Source organism: Bradysia coprophila (genome assembly GCF_014529535.1).
Source record: "Bradysia coprophila strain Holo2 chromosome X unlocalized genomic scaffold, BU_Bcop_v1 contig_39, whole genome shotgun sequence".
Taxonomy (NCBI): Eukaryota; Metazoa; Arthropoda; class Insecta; order Diptera; family Sciaridae; genus Bradysia; species Bradysia coprophila.
Genome location: NW_023503329.1, coordinates 1,191,349 through 1,211,637, shown reverse-complemented (window position 1 = coordinate 1,211,637; position 20,289 = coordinate 1,191,349). Strand labels below are relative to the sequence as shown.

Sequence of the window (20,289 nt, the reverse complement as noted above, 5' to 3'; positions counted from 1 at the left end):
AAAAAATATGGTTTTTCTAGTACCATTTCTTACACACTGGAAGGTCAACGAATCTGAAACCAGGTGAAACTTTACGTCGAGTCTATATATTTGTTTGAAAGCTCTCGAAATTTAAGGGAGCTACAACACGACTATATTGCTTTCCAGTCACAGATTTTAGAAAGCTTTAATTCTAAAAAAAAATATCGGAAAAAGTCATGGTCGGAAGTACTTTTTCTAATTTTTCATCGGCGAGTCGAATTTTTTTTTTATTTTTAAAGTATGTCAAAAACACATTCAAAATAATTGCGGCTTGTCAACTTTCGGCACCCTGGATTTTACTTAAATAGTCGTGGAATACCTCCAAATAAATTTCTAAAAATCTAGAATTCAGTTTTGGATTTTTAGAAATTTATTTGGAGGCATTCCTCGACTATTTAAGTAAAGTCCAGGGTGCCGAAAGTTGGCAAGCCGCAATTAATTTCAATGTGTTAGCCACAGTCTACACGATTAATTGAGTATATTGAGATCAAAAGTAGGTTTATTCCATCTGTCAAAGTGATGTTTTAAACGTCAAACACAAAATAATTTCAAAGTGGTCGTCATTTTGCTGCTTTTTTTAATGCTTTTTCACTAACAATTAAATTAAGAAAAGATTTCGCGACCGCTTTACATATTATTTTATGTTTGACAGAAGGATTAGACCTACTTTTTATCCCAATAGACTCAATTATCATATACACTTAACATAACTATTTCTGCACAGTCGGCAGAACTGATCTCACTAGCTTTGTGACCAAAAAAGTCGGTTTTCAGAGGTGCGCATGGGAGCTTTGAACTTCACAATTCTTTTTGTTTTTTTCGTGATCAGGGGACCATTCTGCATCCCGCAGGCCTAAGAAAACAAAATACGTTTGTCAAAACGCTACACCCTAGTGGATAGTTTAAGCAAGTTGCACACAGGCAAAGCTGTGAGTTTTAAAGTACCACAAAACGGTGTGTGAATGTTGTTGATCCGAGGCGTAGCCGAGGTCAATAAACACACGAAAACGAGACTTCATTTTTATCCCGAGTTAGCTAATGGATTTTACATGCTCAAGGCGTCGAACATAAACATTTTGACAGAGATAAATACGCTATTTTATCTACCGACGGCGAAATAATAGCACTTTTTCACTGCTATTATTTCACCTAAGTAGATAATAGTATGTTGTGTTACAAGCATTGTAATGTTGATTTTTTCAGCACTAGATCCAAGTTTTCCTTCCGAGCGGAGCGAGTAAGGAAAATTGGGTCGTGTGCTGAAAAAAGCTCATTACAATACGTGTAACACATCATGCTTTGTGCCAACCGAGAATTGAAATAGACAAATGCCCAAAAAATCATAATTTTCATGGTAAACAATCACTCTTCAAATTTGATCGATCACATTGCTTTGCATTTTCTAAAACTACAGCATTCGTTAACATAACTCATACAAATTCCATAACAACACTGCTTTGAGTGTTGAAATATCCCATCAAACGGGTGCTGAAATAAGTCACTTTACAACACTAAAATGAGTGCTGAAAAGAGTCGTATTTCAATTCTCGGTGGCACAAAATCCATTACATAACTCGGTATAAAAGTTGAAAAGTCTCGTTTTCATGTGTTTATTGACCCCGGCCTCGGATCAACAAAATTCACACGGAAACTCTACTTTTCAACTTTTTATCCCTTGTTACATAATAGTTAACGTTACATCATCAGCCTTGTATCGTGAACTTCCCAGGTCTATAGCCTTGGTATATTCTACAAAAATTCAAATGACTTTTATACATCTAGTGGTATAAGGAATCGCTCACATATGGCTCATTGCAGCGTTCATTACATTCTCAGAATTCTACCAAATTCAACCAAAAATCTTTTGTTCTCTTCTGAAATTGCCTGGAATTTCGTAGTAATTGTAGTAGTAGTGTCACGGTAACACTGGAATGAGCCATATATTTTACATGACTAGGGATAAAAAGATGAAAAGTAGAGTTTTCGTGTGAATTTTGTTGATCCGAGGCGAAGCCGAGGTCAATATACACACGAAAACGAGACTTTTCATCTTTTTATCCCGAGTTATGTAATGGATTTTACATTATGAGGGAGGGCGTCGAAAGAAATGCTTAAAACATGAAAAGTACGGTTTTCGACGGATGCAGCATGTAAAATACTATTACAGATCTAGGGTTGTAAAGTATTTCTGTATCATAGTGATAGTACTTTCTGTATGTAAATCTTTATGTAAATCAGGCCCAACGACGCAGCATCGAAGTTTTCAATTAGAAATTTGTTATTCTGATTATTCACGATAGATTTCCTCAGGATAATTTTCAGGATAACTTTTATAGTTGAAAATTGGAAATTTTATCAGTTCTTATTGAGGACGATCGTTTTTGTTGAAATTCTTTGTTTGACCAAATCTGTTTGAAGGATGTGTTTTGTCATAAAATCTTGTGGATCTACTACTTTAATAGTATTAACATTCACTCTGATGTAAAAGATTGATGGTCTGAGCTTATCGTTTTTCTCCGAAGATTTAGATGACAGATTTATTGTAAGAAAAGTCTTTTGTCTCCCGGAAACCCTCGTTGGATCCCTACGACAAATTTCAGTATCTTCCGAAACGTAAACTTTGTAACTTATTTGAGTATCAGATCCGATAATGAAGTTTGTTTTATTTTAAAAGTTCCTCCTCTCAAATATCAGTCCAGAGAAACACAAAAAACCGACGCATTCAATTGAAATGTGCGACAGTCGAAAACGTAGTTGGTCCAATGATCCTGCGTAGGATCCCATAAAAAACCCAGTTTGCAAACAGCGGATTGTTCATTTTTTTGCATTATGGTCACCAAAACAATCGCTCGGAATCGATCTGAATTTTCGTTGGTTTTTCTCCGAGCTTCCAATGTTAGGCCAATTTCTAGTGATAGATTATGGGTAAATTCGGACGCTTTATGTGGGTCGTAGGTTGTCATTCCGGTTTTGAGTATAGCCGTGTCAACGATGTCCTTCAAATGTCCATTTAAACAATAAATCAGTTTTGGGACATGTTGCCGAAGCTTTGACTTGTTTTCATTTTCATCCTGTGCGCCAGTCTCAAATTTGAGCGTTTTTTATTTCGATTTTAAGTTTAATTGCAAAAGTAGAATGTATACCTCCGGTGCACTTTTGAGGGCTAAGTTCATCATACACGTTATGAATTTTGGCAGTTGTAGATTAACTTCTTTGATTTATTAGTGTCTGCTTTGGTGCAATGGTTCCTACGAGAAATACAGTAACGGAGTAAGCTAGAGTTCTACGATGTAAAATATGAACTCAGGGTCGCTTTAAATACTCGACAAATCAATTTCTCTCATAATTTTACCGTTTTCTTGTGGGATTGATGTTATGAATATTGGAAATTGGATACTTTAGTACATAGAATCTTCGAAAGCTCTTCGATACATTTAGTAATTTTCAGAGCTTTAACAAGAAAATATTAGGAGAGCAGAGACGTAGAGGCGCAAGGAAAGTAAAAGATCAACGATAGTATTTTTCATAGAGTTCTCTGTGTGACTTGTACTTCGTAACTCTGAGGCTGAAATATTGTAGAGGCTTTGATCGTTCACACTATCAAAATTTGGGAACAAAAGAGCTTGTGAAGTTCTGTCTGTGGAAGTTTATATTTATGATGTTGGATGTTGTCCACCTCTGGAGAGGAACTTCTAACTTAGAAGTTCTAAGTAAAATATTTTTTTTAGGTATTTGGATATAATAAAGTTGAACAAAACGGAGTCGATAGCTACTTCAGGGAATGAAATGGTTTACTGTGATAAGTTGCTTTTATAGGAGTTTGTTTTTGGCCCCGTACGAAGTACTGGGGGCTTATTGGGTTCCTAAAATTACTTCGTAAATTATTGTTTTATTTGAGAGGTACTTCGTACGGGCTTTCGTAATTGCTCTATGTGCAATTTTTAAGATGAATTGCCGCACTTGGGCTAGGTGGGAAGCATTATGGTAACGGGCATATACGGGTTATAGCTGTATTAAGGTTACGGACGTATTAGGGCTTCGGAAAAATTAGGATCACGGACGAATTATGGTTACGGACGCACTAGGGTCACGTACGTAATAGGTTTACAGGTCGTACGGGGCTCAGTCGCAGCAAACGCTCCGACTGTTCTGACGGTCAGGGCTCTTCTATTTTTCCATTGTGGATTTTATTTTCATTTACAACCATTAGAACCGAAAATGTCTGTGGACAAGAAACCGTACCCAGCAATTAAAAAACGAGCTACCGAAAACCGTAGAGATGAGAGCAGTCAATTTGAGGATTTATTCGAGATTGTCGAAGCAAATGTCAAATTTCAATTTTTATTTTTTGACATATGACGGAACAAAGCGCCATAATAAAAACGGTGTAATTTTCAGTAACTACGATTACAGTCAACTTTTCGACATTGTATTGGTATTGTATGCTATTTTAATTTTGGAGAAAATATTATCATTGAGTTCATTCATAAAAAACGGTTTTGTAAATAAGAATAGTATCTGTGATAATAAGTAAAACTCAATAGTTGGTCTATAAAGTTGCTTCATTAACATATCTGCCAAAAACATGTCGTCAGCGAAATTTGAAACGTAAGTTTGTGGGTTAAAAGAGAGAAAAAAAAAATTCTTACACATCTAATGAGTATACCCTTCCGAATGATTGGTTATGGTTGAACACACCAAAAAATGATGTGTATGACAGATCCTGAACGTGTGCTTTGTTTTGTTTGTTTTTGTTTGGATGTCTGTTCTTTACTCCGGTCCACGGATTCTGTTTCTGGATATCCAAATCTGACCACATCACTTTTTGTTCCATCCCATACAGAAGTAAAAGCTTTGCGAATGTGAGTGACAGTGATGATAGTGAGACCGAGGAAATCGATCCGGATAAGTTACCAGCGCTGGAAATTTCACCCGGCGAACATAAGGTAATGCTTCCCTCGATAATTGGTTTTTGATTTTAACCCTTTGTTGCGTATCCTGTAAACCATTTTTGATGCCAACGTCTTTCCAGCTTCAGTACAATTACTGTCTATGGTATCACAAAGGATCAATGACAAAATTTAAATCTCCGAACGTAAGTAGCCCGTTCGATTTCCATTATCTTGATTGTATGCAGCGCAAATTGATGATCTCGGCTGCGAACCGATTCGACCGAATTAATTCTTTTCTTCTCTATGTCAAAAGGACTACAGCAAATCTCTACATTGCATTGGCCGTTGTGCGTCCGTAGAACAGTTCTGGTCGCTGTACTGTCACTTAGTTCGACCATCCACCTTGAAACCGTACCGAGAACTGCATCTGTTTAAGAGCGGGATAAAGCCGATGTGGGAAGATCCGAGCAATGTCAAAGGTGGCAAATGGGTCATTCGCCTTCGGAAGACCAAAATTGATAGGGCTTGGGAGAATGCTTGCATGGCAATGCTAGGCGAACAGTTTCTGGTCGGACCGGAAATATGTGGCATTGTACTTTCAACAAGATTTCCGGTAGGTACAGAGAGAAAAGAGAAGTTCAACGTATTTTTAGGCTACCCAAATACAAGCCACAGAGAGCTTTATCTGAGTTTCGTCACGAAATTTTTGTAAAACTTTTTGTTAGCCGAACATTGCACATCACAAATCACAGTTTTAGTCAGTCCGATTGTCATTTTGGAACACTGTGATCCATTTAGTGTACCACCACTGAAATGAGCTCTACCTAATATCCATCTCATCCGCACTATCACAGGAGCGGCAATATGATTTGCTTCAAATTGTTCATCAAAATAAATTTCAATTTCCAATTACGCGTAAGCAGTCACCATTCGGACAGCAAAAATTCATTCGTGATTGTGATTAGAAAAACGTAAAAAAAAAATTGAATTCGGTTCTCTTATACCAGTCTCATCATCATGTTTAACCAAACCATTTTCGATTCGAAACTGTTAATACAAAAACCGAATTTCGTTTTCCAAACTTGTTTTCGCAGGAGGACTTACTGTGCGTGTGGAATCGAACGTCGACGGACCAGTCTAGCATAAATAGAATTCGAGACACTCTGCGAAGAGTGCTTAACCTACCTCCTAATGTCGCCGTCGATTATAAGCCACATTGTGATTGCCTTAAGTATTTGAAAACGGCTCCGGCGCCCACTACCTCGGCGAATACAAACAGTTAACAATTTCTGTTCGAATTGTACGTACTTTTCGTTTGAATTTGAAAAAAAAAAAAGTAAAAAAAGAAGAAAGAAAGAAATTTTTGAGAGGCTATCCGCCATTGAGTCATGCTAAAATCAGTCAAAACTACCGATTGTCAACTGCTTTTAAAAGTTTAAAAAAAAAAATTGCAAAATAAGTACATCCGGCTAAAAAATCACATTGGTCGACGTGTTTAAACACATCTTCATGTACTTAATGAGTGTGGTGCCTCTAAGAAATTTTAATTTTTTAAATAAAAATCAGAAAAATCCATTTTTTTTAATTTTAAATTTGTAAAACTCAGTTCTTTTACCCGCATCAACGACATGGCGTTACTGTTTCTTTATTATTATTTTTTGTAAACATTTTTTACTCAAAAACACAAAAATCTATCACCAACAATAAATTCAAATTCAAACCACGAAACGAATCTTTCAATTTTATCATCATCATATGTACTCGGAGCTCCGGACTCCAGGTGCGTGGGTCGTCAGAGATTCCAGTGATTCGTTTGTCCGAAATTAGTGATGTAGGTAAAGTTAACAACTGTTGCACATGTTACAACTAATTCACTGCTACCTGACATATAAACAACTCAATATTTCATTCAGGACTTTGCAAACATGTAATATGTCACATTCATCTGTTATCGATAACGACTACAAAAATAATGACAAGCTCTAGGTAATATGGTTCTTTATATAGTAGTAAAATGCATGTTAGAAAAATTGAAGTACAAGATTTGAAATCAAACGATTAAAAATACTTTGATCGGTGGAAGTAATAGACACGATAATAATACTTGTTATATGCTTGCTTAACAGCGTTTCATATCCAGCATGAGAAAGCTCACGCGATGTAAGCGAACGAGAACTATTTTTTTGGATTTTTCAAAATGTCAATTTATTAAACTGAGTGGTTCCCGAGTAGATTTTTAGACCCGTACGAAGTACTGGGGTCTTATAGGTTTATGCATACGTTTGTAACACGTCGAATTGGACTCCCTGAGTAAGGGGAAACCTATTGTGGTTGTCTAGAGATGCCAAATCCGCGAAAAAAAAATGTCCGTCTGTCCGTCTGTCCGTCTGTCTGTCTGCACGATAACTTGAGTAAAACGCATCCGATTTTGAAAATTCTTTTTTTTCCCGTTTGGTAATGTCAAAAGACAGGCTAAGTTCGAAGATGAGTGATTTTGGATCGACCCCTCCCGAGCTGTGGCCCAATAAGTGCTTTACGGTTTTTCGAAGATATCTCCGGACATTTAAACGTTAAACTTGTAAGTGATACGTCAAATAAAAGGTATTTACAATACCGAACGACAAAAAAAAAATTTATGGCAATCGGATGACCGACTCGTGAGTTAGACCCCTTGGTGTGGAACAGGCACAGGGCGGCAAGCAGTTTTTGCTTGTAGGTCGGCCACATTTGAACATATTTCGTCTGTTTTAGCTTTATTAGATAGGTATTGACCGTACCAATCAGGGAAAATTTTTTTATGAAATTATGTTCTCCGGAGCGTGAGTTAGGTCTCTTGGAGTGAGCTCTTATCTGGCTACTCGGAAGTACAGTGAACGTGGTGTATTTTGACAATATCTCGAGTAAATTTTGACCGAATTTCATGAATTTTTTTTGTTTAAAAGGTATTAATGAATGTAAAGCGTCGGTACTATTTCCGGTCTCCTAACAAAATGGCTGCCGGTGGCCATATTGGATTTTAGTAAAATAGAAATATCTTGGGAAAAATGATACTTAGAGAGTTTCTGTTAACATGGAAATAATGTGTTAAGTGTGTGGGGTTTCAGGGATTCCATATACGGACATCTATATATACCTATATACAGCTATATTGAGCTATATACAGGCATATAGAGCTATATAATAGCATATATTTATCTGTGAAATGTTTATTTATAGTGAAATATAGGTAAATATAGCGGTATATAGCTGTTTAAATAGGAATTTATGAAATTTGTCTTCGTACGGGGCTGTCTATATTGCCTCCGGCAATTTAGTTGTATATGATAACAAGGCAAAGAGTGGATAATGTAAGTGATTTTAAAGGGAGAATAGTTTTTCAGCAGAGAAGAAAATGAAGTAAGAGAAATGAAGAGTTTCACATTAAAGGCTTTTGATACGAATAGGTGTTTCGTACGGGTCGGCGTTAGCTATGTTTTTTTTATATATCTGATATTCATACAAACTTCGATCCCAGTCAAATAACAATTTAATGAAGAAAATCTTAGATCAAGGTCATATATGATCAAAGGGCTGTTCGAAAAAAAAACAGAAGTTGATCGATAAAAATACAGGCACCAATCTCACTTCATTTCCAGCAAGGAAAACATGTTATGGCCCGTGATTCCAACCTAAACTGAAATTTTTTGTGAAAAACCCTGCGAGCTCACCCGAGAAAAGCGAGAAAAGTAGAGAGTGGTAGAGAGGCATTGCCTGAAACACTTCGTTATTTATTCGTTATTTATAAATAGTTATTTATGCAACAATAATAGGTAGGCGAGGTCAATATTTGTATGCTTGACGCGTCGAAAAACGTACACTTTTCATAAAATTCATCCACATCTGTCGATCAAAGTTGTATGAAGCTACTAAAGTGTGCAGTTCAGCTCTCCAGTATCCATAGACTGTTATGGTGAGGGAGAAGGGCTTACAATTCTGACCAGTCGAGCCTGCCTTGAGGGATGTGCCAAAATTTGTATGAAAATATTCAATGACCTCAAGGCTAGTTATAGTTAACTGGTCGTTGGTATTCTCGCACTCTAGTAAATGAAGTGAAGTGTTTCGTAAGGAAGTGTCATCGGGCATCTCACAATATGACGGTTGAACGGTATACCTCTCCAAAAGTGTACCTTTAGCTCTATTTTCTACGCGACAATTCGTGTACATAGCTCACAGTCTCGGATCAATAACTTGCATAAAGTTCAACTTTTCGACCTAGTCATATAAAATCGGTCACGCATAAAAATAGGTAGGTTGTGTGTTCCGCCGATTTTATTTTTGTATTACAATTTATTTCTGTTGCAACAGTTGATTTGAATTATTCCATAAAAAAATTGAATTGCGATTCATAATAAACTGTCTGATTACGTGTTTGCCCAGGACCGTAGTTAGAAGTGGGCCATGAGAGCACAAAGCTCCTATCATAGTAGGGCAATATTGCTCATGTGTAAACTAAGTTTAAACAAGAAAAATATACATTATACTACACTGTCGTCATTTATTGCTATTATTGACATATACAAGACTCTACTACTATGCTAGGTGCTTTCAAAATTGTTTGAAAAATCCAATTTCTGAGAATCAGCCAGTTTAGGAGTTAAAACAGTTAAGCAAATCTAGGCTTCAAAAGAAAATTCTACACACTCGGCAAGACGCCCTCTAACCAAGTCATACAATCTGTAGGAAAGTGTCAATGATTTTTCGAATGATTTTCAAGTGGTGCTTTAGAAAGTGGAAAAATTGAAAGCATGAAAGACAGTGGAGGCTTTCAATTACCGGATTGTTCACAAGAACCATTGAAATTACCGACCTGATCACACAAAAAGGTACACCTGAAAAATAAGTCTGAATAAAAATTCTGTTTAGTGAAAACGGTTGCGAAAGGCAAACAAAAGTCGGCACAATTAAATACAGGAAATATATAAAAAAAATATAATTGTGATATAGGCATAGTAGATCAAGACGTTGTGTGCGTAGCTGGTTTAGATGTACGGTGTATTAGCAATAGCTTTCACAATCATTTCATTTGTCGCAATCAGATCTATTTTATATTCATCGTTGCATCGCTGCACAACCACCTTGTTACCAGAAGATCACAGATTTAAAGCACTGCAAGCGTGTCTTACTTCGGCTGGCCTCGAAGACGACAGTATAGTCGCGCGAAGCAATCAAGATGATTACGTCGATTTGAATTGGCAATGGAACACAATGAACGGATACCTGCAACCAATGGCATATTTGGTTGCTGAAAACGAATCTGATATTCAAGCGGCTGTAATCTGTTGTAAGTCATTAGATGTCCATTTGGTGGCACGGAGTGGTGGTCACTCGTACATGAAATATGGGTATGGAACTTCACGTTCATTGGTGATCGATTTAGCCAGATTAAATCGAATCACAATTGATCGCACAGAGATGAGTTGTTATGTCGGACCAGGAGCCTTACAAGGTCACATCGCATACACTTTATGGAAAGAAGGCAACTTTATGATTACGACCGGAATGTGTCCAACAGTGGGAATATCAGGTTTTGCGTTAGGTGGCGGATACGGATACTTTTCGAGGTTAATTGGACTGGCATCGGATAATGTGCAGGAACTGCAAATGGTTGATGCAACAGGGCAACTGATTACAATCAATGACTCTACAAACGAAGATTTATTTTGGGCTCTGCGAGGAGGTGGTCTTGGAGGTTCTTTTGGAATCGTTACCAATTTCAAATTTAAAATGTATCCTGAACCGGAGTCTACTGCCTTTGGCTTCTACGAATATGATATCGATGATTTTCCACAATTTTTTTACGCCTGGCAGTCGCTTATCACGTCCGACCTATCCGATAATGTTATTTTAATTGTGGACGTATTTCAATATAAAATCTTACTGGACATCAACATCGTTAATTGGAATGCTCCAGAAGCTGCGATGGCTTCAATTTCCGATCTTGAGAGTCTTCTTACCTCATTTTCTTTTCCTGCTGCTACTAACACCACACTCAAAATGTTATCGTACCCAGAGTTTCTGCTACGGGCCACCCAGTATTATTCCATCGATCCTTTAACTCACATTTCGCAGTTGGCAAAGTTGACCAGACATCGTTATGCCGGTTGGAAAAAGGTGAAATCATTTTTTGTCGAAAAAATTTTGAACAGATCCGAAATCGCAGAGGTTAACACACAGTTGAAGGAGTACCTGAAAACGTCGGACCTGTACATCGAACATTACGGTGGTGCGATAAACAAAATTCGTCGTTCGGCAACGGCTTATATGCATCGTCGACGCAAGATCTTGTACTGTCTTCAAATGTATTCTTTTAATCCGAACGGTTTGGAATCGATTGACGCTATCGTGGCACTACAACGATTTTACGAGATGAGCCGGAGACTATTTAATCATCGAGAATCGTATCAAAATTACAGCGATGAAGATATTCCCGATTACTTGGAGCGATACTATGGCAGAAAGGGTCTGAGACGATTGATTCAAGTTAAACGAAGAGTAGATCCAGAGAATTTCTTTCGACATCCTCAGTCCATTCCAGTGTACTAAGCTCTGCGGAGAATTTAATAAAAAAAAAGTTTTGTCGAAAATGTTGTCTTGACTTATTAAGGAACATCATATGGCACTTTAGAACAGCTGGGATAAGCGTCATCCCCAAAATTCAAGGTGTTTGGAACCTTCAAGACATTTCAAACTTGTAAGTACTCAGTCCACCCAACTTATTGTCAATTCCACCAATCATATTTAACAGTCTGCATTGTATGCATGCATGCATATAATTCATACTGCTTAACATCTTCAATCAGAACTGAAGCGTCTTAGTCACTGTCGAGTGTAAGTGGAACTTGTTTGTTCCGCGAGCATTGGCATTTCTTTCTCTCGATATTTTTTGCCAAGGTTGGAAATCAATGACTTATTGTTTCACTATCTAAGACGAAATAGTTGTTTATGTGCCTGTGGTGGACGGTATATTTTAGGCAAGCGAAAGTTGTGAACAGTGAACTTTTCATGCCTTGGGCATAAATTTCGGAATTTTTCACGCACGACAACCATTCAATTAAACTTTGGTTGTATCTCCTTTGGGCGGCACCACCTTAGTTTGTATCCAATCATTGGATTCCATTGTAAGCTAGCCTTTATAATATTTGTAATTGATGGTACCTTGCGAAAGTTCACCGTTGCATGACAGTTTGCCCCCGCGAAAATGATTTTCGGTTAATTTTACGTAATAATCAACTTCGCATGGGACAGACGTTAAACCAGAATACTGCTGAGAAATTCATAAATGCGAAAACAACTTTGTGATACTCGCAAACTCACTCGTGAGTTTGTGATCAATTTTCTTCGGTAACAGTCACAGTTTTTCAGCAATTGTACTTGTATACCTTCGACTTGGATCCACAAACTCTACACTTCTTGTCGAAAAGACAGTTAGCGAAGATTGTTGCCCAAAAAACGTACTTGTTCACAAAGTCGTCGTCTCATGTAATGAATTACTTTCGCATCAGCATCCAATGTAGTCTACCATTTAATTTCGTTCTTTATCTGGCATCAGCTGGGATTTTCGTCAATATGTGACGGCTAGGATGTAATTATGTATACCTCAGAGGTATTACCTCTCCCTGTTAGTGGAGATCAAATGTTTTTCGTATCGAGTATAGAGTAGCTTTAGGCTTTCAACCATTGCGTTATAAAAGACTGACATGCACGTGGGATTCGTACAAATTTGTGACTATTTTTGGGAAAACATTTTCCTTTTTTTCTTCAAATTTTCCAACCTTTCCCGGACTTTTTGTGGATTTGACTGAATTTTCACAAAAAATTTTTGGGAAAATTTCGAAAATGTTAGAAATTTAGGAAAATAATGGGAAAATACGGGAAAACATTTCTCAAAAATACTGACACTGAAGTGCCTTAAATGGAAAAAATAAACGGCATTTCGATCAATTGATTTATTTTTATTCAAAATTGCAAGTAAATTCATGACTTTTTTTGTTGCACTAATTTTGTACACTCAATGTGACAATTAAATAGAAGAAAAAAATTATTTGTAAAATTCATTTAATCTTGGTGGACGAAAAGGGAGAAAAACTCATGGAAGGAAGCAAGTCTGGACCAAATATTGCAACCGAAAAATGGAAATCATAGAAAACGAATTTGAATTTTCAAAAGTGAAATTTAAACGAAGAAAAACGAATAGAAAATTCGAAACCGAAAAGGAATGAAATTATAAAATTACACAAAAACACAATTTGTTTGTTTGGTTCACAACCGCACGCACACACACACACATCCATCCATCCATACACCACACACACACACACCGCAACCCGCTAAAACATTTTTTCCCCGTTCATAATCGCTTTAAGATCCGCTTTTTCTCTTTGATTAATTTCTCCTTCTTTTTGTCTTGAATTTTCTTATCGATCGCATGCTTTTTCGACAATGGTCCACCATCATCGACGTCTGTGGTCTTTGGCGGCAGTGCATGAATTTCAGTCATCATTTTCGCCCGCTGTGAATAGTCGTCGTATCGTTCTAATAACATTTTGCCGGCCTCTTCGTTCAAAGCGCTTTCCGCATTCGGTACGATCAGCAAACATTTGATAGTCTATTTCCGTCCGGCACAGCATGAAAAAAGAGAAATGAATGAAAATTAGAATTTCAGTTCGATTCTTCGAAGGGGTATCGATGGTCGGACGCAGTCAGGTCGTAAGCAAAGATTACGGCTCATCGACGTTCTCTGCAAATTATAATGCCAGAGGACAAAAGTTGTGCCTCACATCAGAGAAAATCTTAAATTGTATCAGTGAAATTGAACCATTAAACCGAATGTTCATATTCATAAGGCATAGACGTCCGAAGTTAATGATACACTTGAACGTGTGGGCGTACTAGCCCTCCCCAAAGGAAAGATAACTTATGAATGAAGGTCAATTAAGACTGAAACTTCCTACCAATCGGAGCCTTAAATCAGATAAAATCCTGTGCTAGAATTTCTGCAACCATTCCCACTGACCCACCGTGTCCCACTAATCGAAACTAATTTTCTATCGAACCAAAAACCCCGAAAAAAGCTCACCAGTAAAATGTGTTTAATTCCTAGATCGGGTTTCCAATCCCTCTTCAGCGTATTGACGCAAATTTCCCCATTTGCAGCTACATTCGGGTGAAAAATTCGAGTCACAAAAAATGCCTTTGGTGGTGTCGCTGGAAAGTCTTTGGCGAGTAACAATTTTACGCGAAACACACCGCCAGCGTACGGGGTACCTATAAAAATAAATCCAATTTCAATGGAAGTTGCTTACAACGGTGGCTTGTGAGCCAATGCCAATATATTCAAACGAAATGGTAAAGAAAATTCGTTGATCTGTTATGTTGCGCCAGTGTGTTCACACATACCTTCTGGTCCTTGGATGAATGCTTGAATGTCGGTAACATCAGCATCGTTTATTTGTACTTTAATTCCTTCAGGGCTATTCAAAGAAATCTCATGCATTTCTTTGATTACTTGGCGTATTGTCTGTGGGGATAGATTTTCCACGTTGGACATCTGGAACAAGAACAGTGTCAACATTAAAATTGAATTTTGATTGAAATGAAGTTTTTCTGTTGCTAACAACAAAGCTATTTGTGGAAAAATAGGAAATGTTAAAGCGGAAGAGAAGTTTTAGGGCCGAAATCTGCCAAAAAAACTCAATAAAAACGTCCAAAATGAGAACTGTACGAGATCAGAACGTCTGCGACAATTGAAAACCATTTCCACATCACATAAATAATGAAAAATCTCAAAACAAATAAAAATTTTCAACAAAATGAGTTGAATTGGGGGGAAAAATAACAATAGAAAAATCCAATAATTCTCCCATCCGAAGACATTTTGTTATCAAACAAAAGGAAAACCCGAAAATTTGAATGGAAATGTTGGCTTACCATATTCATGTTTTTGCATTAAGTCAGAAATTGAAATTGAAAATTAATTAATTAGTGAGTGCGGAAAAAATCGTAAGCTAAAGTGGAATAAAATTAAGATTTGCGTCTAACAGTTTCAAAAATGGCGTCTTTCGAATTTCGAACAAAAATAGAATTCGATTGACATATTTACGAATTATATTTTGATCTGAACTTTACTCAGCCATATAAACGGATCGGGCTATGAGTACTGGTCGTACTGGTGGAATTATTGTTCTTGAAATGCTCGTTGACAAGTAAGTCGCCACCAGTTTTGGGGGGTATTTCGATTTTTGTATTTTACCACATGCATTCAAAAACCCAAAATTCACCATACAACATATAAAGATTGTGTGGATTACAGAGAAGGTAAACTCAAAAGTAGTATACCATCGAGTGATAAATGATTTCTTAGGCAATATATGTGTTGACTGTCACTCGAAGTCGCCGACCGAGTGTGACAATTGTTGGAAATACCAAAGTAATCTTGTTAATTCATTTTAATTCAGTTTTAACTTAGTAACTTTTCATTCTGTTACTATTTCTTCAGTACTAAACATCTAAATTATTTCCTCGTCAATAAAGTCAATTTTGGTTTCATTTTAAAACTATTTTGTTCATCCTGCTACGCGAATCCTCCACTTCCAACAGGTTATGGGCCCAGTTATCAGGAGAACAATAAACAAATGAATTATGGTTTTATTGTGAAATTTGATAATAGTCGGAGCAGTACAGAGAAACGAAGCAATCTTTCGTGTCATAATTGTGGAAAGTCAAGCAGAATTGACAAACGGAGAAACGAAGCAATTGGTTTTTTATGGAAATTGTGGGCAGTCAAACAGCAGTTCAATACCACGACAAACGGAGAAACGAAGCATAGTTAAATCGTCCCTTGACTGACACTTTTCTAAACAATGAAAGTAGATAAGTAGGTATGGCCAGTCCATACAAGTCGGAGCACATACGGATTTGCATGGGGCCACCTCAAACGAACTCATTTCTAGTGCAAATTTCCACTGGAAATGAGTTCGTTTGAGGTGACGCCATGCAAATCCGTATGTGCTCCGGCTAGAACAAATTTGAACGTTTGGCCATACCTATCTATTTACTTTCATTGTTTCTAAATGCATTTTTGACGTACTCATAAAAACTTGTCACATTTAATACATAATATATTTACTATATTAATGACTCCACGCAAATGACAGTAAAATTTGACAAAAAACAATTCTTGGAAACCATCGAGCGTAAGGTGGAATGATTTTTGACCACTTTTTTAACTCTCAATTTTCTTATAAATTTTCAATTTTCAAGAATTTCAATCAACCTCAAATCATAAATAAATAGATTCCCACTCGTATGAGCTGTCTATTATTCTGTTTGATTGCCTTTTTGTTACATCAGAGTAGATGCGAAGTTTGTTTTGTGAATGTGGAACGAGGACTCTTTCACAAAATAAAAAAGTGCGATAGATGTTCTTCTCTAACACTTCTTAATATACCTTCACATGGTAATAAATGAACGTTATGAACGTTATAAAAACTAATAAAAATAACTCAGCTTACCAATATTTTCGGTAAATTGGTACCAATTTCGACTCTATAATGGTAAAGGGATTAAAAATATTTGTAAAAGGAGAAATTTATTGGTAGACAAAATAATCCCTCGAAAAAATTTCTCATTTACAAAACCTTCAATCGTGAATAAAATATCACGACTCGTGTGAATTACGGCCCTCGCTTCGCTCTGGCCGCAAACTTCACACTCGTAAAATGTTTACAATATTCTCTTTGATTCATTTAATTCCATGTATTTAAAAAAATCTTCAGAAATTAGTTGAGATAATTCTTCTTATATTGCCTGCAAAAATTTAACTTTTTTATTAAAATTTCTTACACTTTTTAATCAAAGTGTGCTAATTTGATAACAGGAATTTTGCTGGCGTAAGATGTGGTTGTAAAGGGAGTAAAAAACTACCAACTTGATAAATGACAAACAAATTGATAGTCAACTATCAAATTTGATAGTCAGCCTCGCAGTCTATCAAGTTGTTAGTCAACTATCAAATTTGATAGTTAACTATCAAGATGTTAGTAGTTCACTACCAAGAGATGTTTACACGTTAAAAGATGGGCATCGAATGATGAAATTATTCTTCCTACTAGTTTCATGCACGTAGAAAACAAACTTACATGATTTACCCACACTACCAAACCAAATCAAATTTCATCAAAGTAATCTTTTTTAATTGAGACTATGATCAACAGTTTAAAACCCCTTTTTTCTCGGATAGCTTCCAGATCCTTAGTCCTACATAGCCCATCTTCGAACTTAGCCTCGGGATTTTAATTCCACGTATTCAAAAAAAAAGAATCAGCCAAATTGGTTAAGAATTACTCAAGCCCTCAACGAAAAATTGTTACCCACATTTAACGTTTTTCATAGCATTTCATACATTTTCAATCACAGTGAACCTTTTTGTTACCCACATTTTTCGGTATTTTCTGGTGTAAGACCCTGACTTTCAGTCATAGAAACAAGTTGCTGCATAGATGCTATATGACAACTTCAATAAATTTGATTTATTCATGGCCAATTTATTCTGAATTTATTCATCCACCTCGTTGATATTACTTACTTTTCGTCACTAGTGACGAAAAGTAGTCTAATTTTCGTCATTAGTGGTGAAGAGTTGCTTACTTTTCGGAACTAGTATCGAAAAGTAAAGGCACAGAAGACATTCAAGGAATTCCTTATTTTTCAATTTTGATGAATTTTCTGGAATTCCCCTTTTTTTATTTGAGAAAATCTAAAAAGTTCAGAAATTTCTCGAGAGAAAAAATTGTCAAAGGTAGGCAGTGCTACACATACATAGCGAGCTATTTACAATATCTATCTTGATTTAATTTAAGGTTTTAAGAATCAAGGTAGATAAAGTAAGGATATATTCAGACGAGTGGCTGGGCACATTAGTTCACTAGCTCCGCTCGGAAAACCTAGGACTAGTGCTACAAAAGTCGACCTTGCAAAATGTGGTTGCAGTGGAAGTTTCACTGAAGAATTTTATTGGCATTATTGGGATCTTTAATTCTGAAAATTACGAAAAAAAAAGAATTAAAATTCCCAAAAAAGCCATGTCAGATGTGTGGAGTTGGCGATCAATATGCCGTTATTGTTTAAGAAAGATCACGTATTTTAATTTATCGCTTCCCACACTCTACTCGCAGAATGTTCCAAACATTACCACTCTTAGTGTCCATCTTCTTCTCCTTAAATTACGACGATGTTAACAAAATTTCATTAAAGTTTTATGGAACAATGCTATATTATCTTCTAAAGTGTCACATTCTTCAATGAAAATGAAAATTGTGACGAATCATCACAATTAGTAAAAAAAAATGCTTAAGCTCGGTGTAGTGTAAAAACCTACCATCCCGAGTATCGAGTCATAATCCCTGTTTTCCAATTCACTCAAAGAGCCGAATTGTCACACCAAATGCACCGCCTCTAATTACATAGAACGAAAATTTCGTAATCTTGTCTATCGTATTCCCTACCGGCGTACGATATAAAGCAGCAACCGTGCGATGGATGCACTTTTCCAATCGCTAATGTTCCTTCAATGTGAGCTCGACCAATGTACAAAGTTTCTCCATCTTCTGAATGCCCAGCTGCAAAGGCATCTACTGGAATCGTTCCGCCTGAATTGGGAAGCCACGTTCCAGAAATGTTCGTCAAAATCTCAAAATTAGACTTTTCATGTTCGTCACCACCCCACGGAATGTAGCAGGTTTTGTATTCAAAATTTATCTGTTAGAATGGGACGTTTTAACACGGAAAGGTCACGAGAAAAAATCATCAGAAAAAAATACTTTTCCCGGTATTAGGGCCCTTCCATGTAGTGCTCGTCCGATATACAATGGTATGTGACCATGATCTCGTCCTCCTATTATCGCATTCGGTACAAATTGGTTGGAAGAATATTGTATCCAGGGGTTGATGTCATTTCGGCGCTGTATGAAGTTAACATTGAGCCCAGAGTTAAGCATCCCGAATAATCAAAACTTACTGTCGGTCTTGGATAATCTACTACAACCATATCCCCGAATTCACCGGAGTCCACTGACGATGAGGAGTCGGTGTGGTCGTTTTCGACGGATGGTGGAGGTTGTATCTGTTGATGACTATCAGCTGCGATTACATTGTCATCTGCTGGAGCAGACGGTGCAATTGGTGAAACTCTATCACTGCCAGCTCGGTCGCCATCGCCTTTCAATTCTCTGATAATATCTTCAATTGCATAGTTTCTGGTCCCTTCATACGGTGCTTTGCAAAAGGGACATTCGCGTAAGTGATTTCGGCATAGTTCACAGATTGAGTGCCCGGATCGACATTGCCAAATTCGTTGATCAATTTTGTAGTCGTCAAAGCAAACATGACACTGTAGACTATTGCTAAAATTTCCCTTTCCGTCGGCCTAAAAAGGACTAGCAATGTGAAACAGTTGTTGTCGCCAATAGAGATTTGTTCGATGGACATTATAGTTACCATGTTCGATTTTACGATATTATATCCCGAGTCCACTACGAATCTTACAAGTTTTTGTTTCTTACTTCCGAATTTATCATAACATAATTATATATGTACGGGTACAGCCCACAATAACAACCAATTCACTATAGTAATTCTTATGTTGACAGTGACATTTGATTGGGAACATATAAGGATACGGGTGCCAGGAGCGTCTCATGAACACAGATTTTAGAATTTTTATTTTACTTTATATGTCTCGGCTCTTTCCCATTATCAATCGAAATGTTTCAGACTAAGATATTTCTTGGGATTTGAATAAGTAACTGCTAAATGAGAGGAGCGATAATATTCCATTTAGATTAGATTAGATTAGATAAGATTAAATTAGATTAGATTAAGTTTTTAAGACATAATATTCTCTTGACTGTAAGAGCCACCAGCTCCACAAAATCTAGGCTTTATGAAGAACATTGAAGGGAAGATGAAGCTTTATTAGTGTACTTGAAAAAGGAGTGACCCAATAAAATAACAATAAAGTGATATTGGAATTCATCATCGAAGCATAGTTCAATTACCCACTAACTACTGTTAAGAACAATGAACCTTTTTATATATTTGTAGCCTACATTTTGGCGGAAAAATATTCGTATTTTGATGATTTCATAGAACCAAAATCGCCTTAAGAGGCATCGATACTGTCCTGACAAGCATACATTTGGGCGTTTTTTAAATCCTGGATTTTAGTTTACCTTTGATGATGTCTTTCCACCAGAATTCATTTTCAAAAATGTACGACCGCAATTTCTCAAACGACTAAAACCAAAACTAATTTTTATTTAAAGCTAACACATTCGGTGTG

The 20,289-nt window shown here is 36.7% G+C and overlaps 4 protein-coding genes and 1 long non-coding RNA gene across 6 annotated transcripts; 2 read left to right on the top strand and 3 right to left on the bottom strand.

Moving 5' to 3' along the window:
* Positions 1-2,664: 2,664 nt before the first annotated feature.
* LOC119069750 lies at positions 2,665-3,274 on the bottom strand. Its single transcript, XR_005086391.1, has 2 exons — positions 3,165-3,274; positions 2,665-3,104 (listed from the first exon to the last, which is right to left on the bottom strand). It is a non-coding gene; the product is annotated as an uncharacterized LOC119069750 (long non-coding RNA).
* A 1,134-nt stretch (positions 3,275-4,408) lies between these two features.
* LOC119069744 (eukaryotic translation initiation factor 4E type 2) lies at positions 4,409-6,525 on the top strand. Of its 2 annotated transcripts, none has more exons than XM_037173884.1 (5): positions 4,409-4,629; positions 4,868-4,967; positions 5,054-5,116; positions 5,227-5,526; positions 6,008-6,525. In XM_037173884.1, the coding sequence occupies exons 1-5, from the start codon at positions 4,607-4,609 to the stop codon at positions 6,194-6,196; spliced, it is 675 nt and encodes a 224-aa protein (XP_037029779.1). In that variant the 5' UTR covers positions 4,409-4,606; the 3' UTR covers positions 6,197-6,525. The 2 variants fall into 2 exon arrangements, with proteins under 2 accessions (XP_037029779.1, XP_037029778.1); XM_037173883.1 differs by having other exon boundaries at positions 4,865-4,967.
* A 3,632-nt stretch (positions 6,526-10,157) lies between these two features.
* Positions 10,158-11,495, top strand: LOC119069706 (berberine bridge enzyme-like 1). The gene has a single exon (XM_037173829.1). It carries the CDS (start codon positions 10,158-10,160, stop codon positions 11,493-11,495), a length of 1,338 nt encoding a protein of 445 aa, XP_037029724.1.
* A 1,390-nt stretch (positions 11,496-12,885) lies between these two features.
* LOC119069745 (ubiquitin-conjugating enzyme E2 S) lies at positions 12,886-15,039 on the bottom strand. The gene is made up of 4 exons (XM_037173885.1): positions 14,880-15,039; positions 14,349-14,499; positions 14,029-14,216; positions 12,886-13,557 (listed from the first exon to the last, which is right to left on the bottom strand). Exons 1-4 carry the CDS (start codon positions 14,886-14,888, stop codon positions 13,300-13,302), a joined length of 606 nt encoding a protein of 201 aa, XP_037029780.1. The 5' UTR covers positions 14,889-15,039; the 3' UTR covers positions 12,886-13,299.
* Positions 15,040-18,198: 3,159 nt separating this feature from the next.
* LOC119069741 lies at positions 18,199-19,578 on the bottom strand. Its single transcript, XM_037173879.1, has 4 exons — positions 19,446-19,578; positions 18,967-19,374; positions 18,770-18,910; positions 18,199-18,707 (listed from the first exon to the last, which is right to left on the bottom strand). The coding sequence occupies exons 1-4, from the start codon at positions 19,446-19,448 to the stop codon at positions 18,405-18,407; spliced, it is 855 nt and encodes a 284-aa protein (XP_037029774.1). The 5' UTR covers positions 19,449-19,578; the 3' UTR covers positions 18,199-18,404.
* Between the last annotated feature and the right edge of the window lie 711 nt (positions 19,579-20,289).